Source organism: Chiloscyllium plagiosum, chromosome 48 (assembly GCF_004010195.1).
Source record: "Chiloscyllium plagiosum isolate BGI_BamShark_2017 chromosome 48, ASM401019v2, whole genome shotgun sequence".
Lineage (NCBI taxonomy): Eukaryota > Metazoa > Chordata > Chondrichthyes > Orectolobiformes > Hemiscylliidae > Chiloscyllium > Chiloscyllium plagiosum.
The window spans coordinates 6,485,781-6,494,144 of record NC_057757.1 but is presented as its reverse complement, the minus strand read 5'-3'; the positions used below and the strand labels follow the sequence as shown (position 1 = coordinate 6,494,144).

The 8,364-nt window shown below is 50.8% G+C and overlaps 1 protein-coding gene across 1 annotated transcript in view; it reads right to left on the bottom strand.

Moving 5' to 3' along the window:
• LOC122544402 (transferrin receptor protein 2-like) overlaps positions 1–8,364 on the bottom strand; it is a 28,702-nt gene that overhangs the window by 4,344 nt on the left and 15,994 nt on the right. Inside the window, exons 2-5 of the mRNA XM_043683649.1 lie at positions 7,469–7,590; positions 6,668–6,878; positions 2,243–2,453; positions 89–233 (exon numbers count right to left, since the gene is read on the bottom strand). Coding sequence (XP_043539584.1) covers positions 89–233; positions 2,243–2,453; positions 6,668–6,878; positions 7,469–7,501 — 600 coding nt within the window. The 5' untranslated portion in view covers positions 7,502–7,590. The remainder of the gene's footprint in view (positions 1–88; positions 234–2,242; positions 2,454–6,667; positions 6,879–7,468; positions 7,591–8,364) is intronic.

Here is an 8,364-nt window from a genome sequence, read left to right as displayed (position 1 = left end):
GTGTTACAGTGAGCAGCGGGGGGGGGGGGGTTGTCACAGTGATGAAGGGTATCACAGTGAGGGGCTTTCTGCACCCTGACCCCTGTACAGACCTGTCTGGAATTGGTAGTGAGACGTAGTGTGAGTCTGCCCAGACATGATGAAGGTTGTAGCTCTTGAATTTCTTGTGAATGGTGGTGGTGAGTTCATGGAGCCGCGAGGAACCAGAAGGGTGTGATTCTTCACTCATCATCCTGCAAAGATGAAAGAGATTTCACTCCGTTAGGCTGAGCTCTGTAATGCCCTGCTGGGAATAGAGCTCATCCTGAAATCTGGCAGGAATAACAGAGGCAGTAACGTCCAATTCAACAGAAGACAAGCTAGAAACTGATGAAAGTCTGCTAAAAATATGAACATAAACTATCAAGCAACAGTTTAGCACAGCGAATCCACCCTAACCTACACATCCCTGGACACTATGGGCAATTTAGCACGGCCAATCCACTCTAACCTGCACATCCCTGTGCACTATGGGTAATTTAGCACGGCCAATCCACTCTAACCTGCACATCCCTGTGCACTATGCGTAATTTAGCACGGCCAGTCCACCCTCACCTGCACATCCCTGGGCACTATGGGTAATTTAGCATGGCCAATCCACCCTAACCTGCACATCCCTGGGCACTGTGGGTAATTTAGCACGGCCAATCCACCCTAACCTGCACACCCCTGAACACTATGGATAATTTAACATGGCCAATCCACTCTAACCTGCACATCTTGGAACTGTGGGAGGAAACCAGAGCACCCGGAGGAAACCCACACAGACACGGGGAGAATGTGCAAACTCCACACAGACAGTCACCCGAGGCTGGAATTGAACCCAGTGTGAGATAGCAGTGCGAACCATTGAGCCACCCTGTTGCATTAGAGCACAGACAGTCAAAGAGCTGTTGCCTGCTCCTTTCTTCTGAGTAATCCCTCATCGAAGTTTGTGAGCTGTTATCCCAGTGGAAGGCTCCATTACCACTGGTGGAGGGATCCGAGAGGAGAAAGTGAAATCTACAGCATTGTCTCCAGGTAACTGACTTCAGTCAGCCATAACTGATCCAGATTAGATTAGATTCCCTACCGTGTAGAAACAGGCTGTCTGGTTCAACCAGTCCACACCGACCCTCCAAAGAGTAACCCACCCAGACCCATTTCCCTCTGACTAATGCACCAGTCTGCCCATCCCTGGAGTCTATAGGACAACCTCCCATGGCCAACTCACCCTGACCTGCACGTCTTTGGAGTGTGGGAGGGAACCGGAGCACCCGGAGAAAACCCACGCAGACACAGGGAGAATGTGCAAACTCCACACAGTCAGTTACCTGACGTGGGAATTGAACACAGATCCCTAGTGTTGTGAGGCAGCAGTGCTAACCACTGAGCCACCATGCTGCCCTTAGGTAAGAAATACAAACAAAACACTAGGCTGGAATCGAACCTGGGTCTCTGGTGCTGTGTGGCAGCAGTACTAACCACTGAGCCCTTAATTGACCTCAACCATAACTGATCGAGATAACTGTCTTTGGCCAGCTGTAACCAGTCCAGAAACGATCCAAACTCTTATGTCAGTACCTTCTGTAGGAAGTGACTTCGGCAAGAGTCCAACTGTCTGGACAATCTGTGAGTGATTTTTTTTGTATTAATGAATTTCACCGTAACTTGGCCAAAGTATTTTCCAGATAAAACCCTGTGGAATTGGTATCATTTCCCCGGTTTCTGAGCTCCTGTTTTTGAGAAGGAGAGTTATACCTGTTTGCGCAGTTTAAACCTATTGTCAATCATTTTTTGCATCAACTAGATCTTTATTTGCTGTCTGAAGGGGCTAGCTATATAGCTCCCCATACTGTGGCTAGCCACGGTCTGCCGCATTTGGCAATACTATTCCATTCAAACTCTGTCGTGACTACAACAGGGGATGGAATCAATTCACCCTGCCCTGTATTGGCTGGAGCTGGGCGTCTTCCTGGATTATGGCTGGGTGAGTCAACTTCTCTGGAGACAAGTGCTGCAGATTTCACCTTCTCCTCTCGGACCCCTCCACGAGTTGGGTCAGGCCTTCCACTCGCAAAATTTGATGAGAGACGTTTCAGGTGAAAAACAAAGGTTACAGGCAAAAGGTATCCATCTGTTTATATTCAAATGCAATTGCTCTGTGACACCCACAAACGCTCTGCGATGTAATATTCGGTAACAGAGCGGTGACAGACCCAACCTGATGTGTTCGATGATGTTCCGTTGATTGATATATTTCTTGAGCATTGCTATGAGGTCTCCCCAGTGCAGGACAGGATCCGGGTCAGTGACTGTGTCTGTGTCTCGCTGATAGTCACACTCGCTGCTCACCATGGCACTTGTACTATCTAGGCCAACCTCTTCACAGGCCTTACAGGATCTCCGGGAGCTGGCGTAGCCAATTATAAAGGCTGGGGAGGCAATCAAACCAAAAAGCAGGTCACAGAATATCCCACTCATATCAGAAAGCGATGTTGGAGATGTGGAATCGAGCAGAGAACATAGAACATTACAGCGCAGTACAGGCTCTTCGGCCCTCGATGTTGCGCCGCCCTGTTATACTAACCTGAAGTCCATCCCACCAGAGAGTGCTGGAGGAACTCAGCAGGGTCTGGTTTTTAACGCTCTGAGTTCCCAAAGTGAGCCTTCTTCAGAACTGACCAAGAGTCACTAATCTCAACTCTTGCTCTCCCCACCCACTCATCATTTCCCACCATTCCTTTCTGTCTTCAATACTCCCAGCCGCCTGCCCCTTCGACACCCCACCCGTGTCCCCTGGCCAACATCTCTGTCTCAGACTTGCCGAGTGCTCCAGTGAAGCTCAGCGAAAGCTGGAAGAGTAGCATCTCACTTTCTGTGGGAGAAGATCTGACTTCGGGCCTACCCACAGCATGGCCACACAGAACACAGAAAATCAAAGGCTGTCCAAACCAGACAAGAAACACCCAGAATGCCTCAGCATTGACCAAACCGGCTGACAAGGGAAACCAAGACATGACCATTGTCACTCACAGACCAGGGAATACACTTTCCAAGGCATGAGCTTCCTGGACATGATAAGCACAGTTACCTTAGGGCAGTCTCAGTCCCCAGTGATACCAGAGCCACGCAGAGCTCAGGTCAGACGGAGAGGCACCAGAATACTTCGCTCACAGGAGGGCAACAATGGAAACACCTTACTGCCAAGGAAAGGGACATTCTCACCTACCCTGGAAGAGAGCTGGAATCTCCTGATCCCATCAGGAACTGATTGATGCTGCCAGGAAGCTTCATTGTATCTACAATCAGGACATTCTGCTGATAACTGCTTCGCGATGATCACCATGGGAAGTTGACTATCAAGACCATTGTATTTTCCCTAATTTTAATTAGCATTATTCTACAGTATTCCTCTAAAACCTGGCTTGATTCTCAGCTCGGGGAAGAGAGATTCAGCTACCCAGACAGACTGTCTGTGCTGTTTCAGTTTCTCCTCGGCTACGTTGCTGTGTTAATAAAAGGTTTGTTAATTTCACCTCGATCTGTGTTTTGTGATCTCAGCTTTATTGGGCTAATTTCTCCGACATTTTCCACCTGGGAACTCTACAGCTTTCCAGACTAAATATCGAGTTCAATAACCTTCGGGCCTGAGATCTCCCATGTCCTTACACCCACCCCCACACACCAGGCCTTGTCACACAGTCTGCTATTACACACAACCCATTGCGAGCCACTATCAGTCCCTGTTAGCAGCTAGTCACCTCCCAAGGCTGAACATTATCCACTCCTTCTCTCTATTTGAGCTCTATCACCACCTCTCCTCCAACCCTATCTTCTGTATATAAACCAACGTTTTCCTAGCTACCATCAGTTCTGAGGAAGTGTCACCGACCCGCAACGTTAACTCTGATGTCTCTCCACAGATGCTGCCAGACCTGCTGGGATTTTCCAGCCCGATTTCTGTTTCTGATTTCCAGCATCCATAGAATCCCTACAGTGCGGAAACAGGCCCTTCGGCCCAACAAGTCCACACCGACCCTCCGAAGACTATCCGACCCAGACCCAATCCCCTACCCAATTACACTACATTTCCACTGACTGATCCACCCTAACCTACACATCCCTGGGCACTATGGGTAATTTAGCATTGCCAATCCACCCTGACCTGCACATCTTTTGGACTGTGGGAGGAAACCGGAGCACCCGGAGGAAACCCACGCAGACACGGGGAGAAAGTGCAAACTCCACACAGACAGTCGCCCAAGGTTGGAATCGAACCTGGGTCCCTGGCGCCGTGAGGCAGCAGTGCTAACCACTGAGCCACCGTGCCACAATCCTTTCAATTTTCCCTTCGCTCACTGCAATTCTTCTCTGGGTGAAGACTTTTCTCCTGAATTCCTGATGGGATTTGCTCCTGATCTGGACGGCACCCCAGGTATGTGCTCGAAGCCCCTGCGTAATCACCCACCCCCACCCAGTTCTGCTCTTTCCCAGGGTAAAGAGTCCCCACGCCTAATCCTAATGAATGGTGAAGCAGACACAAAGGGGCCAAATGGCGTGTTCCCATTTCTAATAGTTTTATAGCCGGGTCAGGCTTTGTTATTCGCTTGTGAGATGTGGGTCTCTGTGTTTGACCAGCATTTATTGCCCGTCCCTAGCTGCCCTTGAACTGAGTGCCTGTTGGGCCATTTCAGAGGAGAATTGAGAGTCAACGATATTGAGTCTGGAGCCATGTGTAGGCCAGGCCAGGTGAGGATGGCAGATTTCCTTCCTTGAAGGACATTAATGAGCTAGATGGCTTTTTTTTTTCTGACAATGGTAGTCAGGAATTTCTTAATTCCTGATTTTTTAAATTGAATTCGAATTCCACCATCTGCCGTGGTGGGATTCGACCCTGAGTCCCAGGATTTACTGAGGTTTCTGGATTAATGGTCTATTGACAGATTTACAAGGATGTTGCCAGGCTTGGAGGATTTGAGCTATAGGGAGAGGCTAAACAGGCTAGGGCTGTTTTCCCTGGAGTGTCAGAGGCTGAGGGGTGACCTTATAGCGGTTTATACAACCATGAGGGGCATGGATAGGGTAAACAGACAAGGTCTTTTCTCTGGGGTCGGGGAGTCCAGAACTAGAGGGCATAGGTTAGGGTGAGAGGGCAAAGATATAAAAGAGACCTAAGGGGCAACTTTTTCACACAGAGGGTGGTGCGTGTATGGAATGAGCTGCCAGAGGAAGTGGTGGAGGCTGGTACAATTGCAGCATTTAAGAGGCATTTGGATGGGTGTATGAATAGGAAGGGTTTGGAGGGATATGGGCCGGGTGCTGGCAGGTGGGACCAGATTGGGTTGGGATATCTGGTCAGCATGGGTTGGACCGAAGGGTCTGTTTCCGTGCTGTACCTCTCTATGACTGTACCACAAGATCCCACAATTAATTAGCTCTCAGGCTGGTACCTGATCTGGGTATCAGTTACCTGGGTTGCTTTGACCCTTCACCCCGCAATCTGAGACCATTCAGTGACATCAATGCCACCCATTTGCCCTCTCTGTTACCCTTCGCACTCTTAACTTGTGAAAATCTGATGTTAAGCCCGACGGGGAAATTTCCCATGGCCAATCTACCTAATGTTTACATCCCTGGGCACTATGGGTAATTTAGCATGGCCAATCTACCTAATGTTTACATCCCTGGGCATTATGGGTAATTTAGCACGGCCAATCCACCCGAACCTGCACATCCCTGGGCACTATGGGTAATTTAGCACGGCCAATCCACCCTAACCTGCACATCCCTGGGCACTATGGGTAATTTAGCATGGCCAATCCACCCTAACCTACACATCCCTGGGCACTATGGGTAATTTAGCACGGCCAATCCACCCTAACCTAAACATCCCTGGGCACAATGGGTAATTTAGCATGGCCAATCCACCCTAACCTACACATCCCTGGGCACTATGGGTAATTTAGCACGGCCAATCCACCCTAACCTACACATCCCGGGGCACTATGGGTAATTTAGCACGGCCAATCAACCCTAACCTAAACATCCCTAGGCACAATGGGTAATTTAGCACGGCCAATCCACCCTAACCTAAATATCCCTGGGCACAATGGGTAATTTAGCACGGCCAATCCACCCTAACCTACACATCCCTGGGCACTATGGGTAATTTGGCATAGCCAATCCACCCTGACCTGCACATCTTTGGACTGTGGGAGGAAACCGGAGCACCCGGAGGAAACCCACACAGACACGGCGAGAACAACGAAGGCCGAAAGGTCTGTACTGCGCTGTAACGTTCTATGCTCCACACGGACAGTCGCCCTCGGGAGTAATTGAACCCGGGTCCGTGGCGCCATGAGGCAGCAGCGCTAACCACTGAACCACCGTGCCGCCCTATTGATAAATAAATAAACAATCATGAACGATAATGCACTTTGCAACCACAAGGGATACGGAAGGGGGGGAGGGGGAGGTGTTGCCATCCACTGCACAGCAAGATCCCACATGAATCACCCGACAGCGATGACCCACCAGGCCAGACCCTGTTCCAAGTGCACGGTTAGGGTCAGTCACTAGGCCGAGGTAGGGTCAGTGAAAGGCCACCTCACGCACACCCCCTCGATGAAACGGAACCGGCGTTTACCGATGACGAGGAGGAAGAGGGCTCCCAGCACCAGGTAGAGCAGGCATCTCTTTTGGTTCAGGGACCTCCGCAACACCAGGCCCACTGAGTCGCCGTACCCCACGGGGTCTTCCTGCTCAGCGCCGTCCAGCTTGGTCTCCATCCCGATGGCCTGCTGCTCGTCCTCCAGCCTCTCTCTCCTGTAGGTCGAGTACGAGTTGTCCTTGGCTCCCTGTCAGAGTCAAGCAAACGGAGGTGAGTGAGCTCCACCTTTCTTGTGTGAGGGAGTCCGCATGGGGGCCGACCGAGGGGATGGAGTCGGGAGAGGGGAGGGGGGTTATGAGGAGGTATATTGAGTGGGGGGGGAGGGGTGGGTATAGAGGGTGGCTGAGCAGCACAAGCCCTGAGGCTTGGACTCGAGGTGGGGCTTATGGGGGGGGGGGGAGTGGGCCGTTGGTTCGCCAGGCATTGGACAGAGTGCCCCGCTCACACCTCCCCCTACACACCGAGGGGGCTTGCGATGTGAGCTGAGGGCAGAGGGAGGGGGCATCTTCGTGAGGGAGGTGAGGTGGGATCGATAGGCCGCACTGGGGAGTACGGGAGGAGGAGGAAAAGTCCCAGATCGGGCCTGTGAGGGCAGGTACGGCGAGAGAGCCTCATCAGCCTCACCAAACCCGGTATCGGGGTGCAGAGTATCCCATCCCAGCATCCCCTGGACTGGTCACATTCCCCAGAGACAGGTCAGAGGACAGCCTCTGGGTTAGGAGAGGGGAGGATGCTAAGGAATGGGGAGAGGGGAAGGAATTGAGTTTCGGGCCTTACCACATTCAGGAGAATTGACCTGAAACTTTCCATCCTTCACAAACTCAGCGCTCGCCCACTCTCTGGGTTCTCTGTGCACGTAGACGTGTCCTGGATAGGTTAATCCTTCACACTGTTCGATCCTGGAGGGTGAGACGACAAGAATTATTGCTGATGGATCCGGACCCCCACCCCTGAGGTTTCATCACATTGTCCAGGGCCCAGCCTCCCACTGAGGGTATGCCACACTGCCAGCAGTACCCGCCTTTCACATTAGATGTTAAACTAAGGCCACATCATCCCTCTCCCAAAGAAAACCAGAGCAGGAGGAAGCCATAGGGTTCGCTCTGCTACTCAGTAAGGGAACCGAGATCACAAAATCATTTCCCGTTCTTTGTAACTCGAGAGAATGTAGGTGCAGTTTGTCCAATCTCTCCTCATGGGAAAGAGTCCTTATTCCAGGAACCTCAAACTCCATCCAGGGCAGGCTATGACCTTTCTTAGAGAAGGAGACCTACAGTTTGGTATGCTTTCCTTTATTGGTCAGAGTATTGAGTATAGGAGTTGGGAGGTCATGTTGCGGCTGTACAGGGCATTGGTTAGGCCACTGTTGGAATATTGTGTGCAATTTTGGTCTCCCTCCTATTGGAAAGATGTCGTGAAACTTGAAAGATTTACAAGGATGTTGCTAGGATTGGAGGGTTTGAGCTACAGGGAGAGGCTAAACAGACTGGGGCTGTTTTCCCTGGAGCATTGGAGGCTGAGGGGTGACCTTATAGAAGTTTATAAAATCATGAGGGGCATGGATAGGGTAAATAGATAAAGTCTTTTCCCTGGGGTTGGGGAGTCCAGAACTAGAGGGCATAGGTTTAGGGTGAGAGGGGAAAGATATGAAAGGGACTTAAGGGTAAACATTT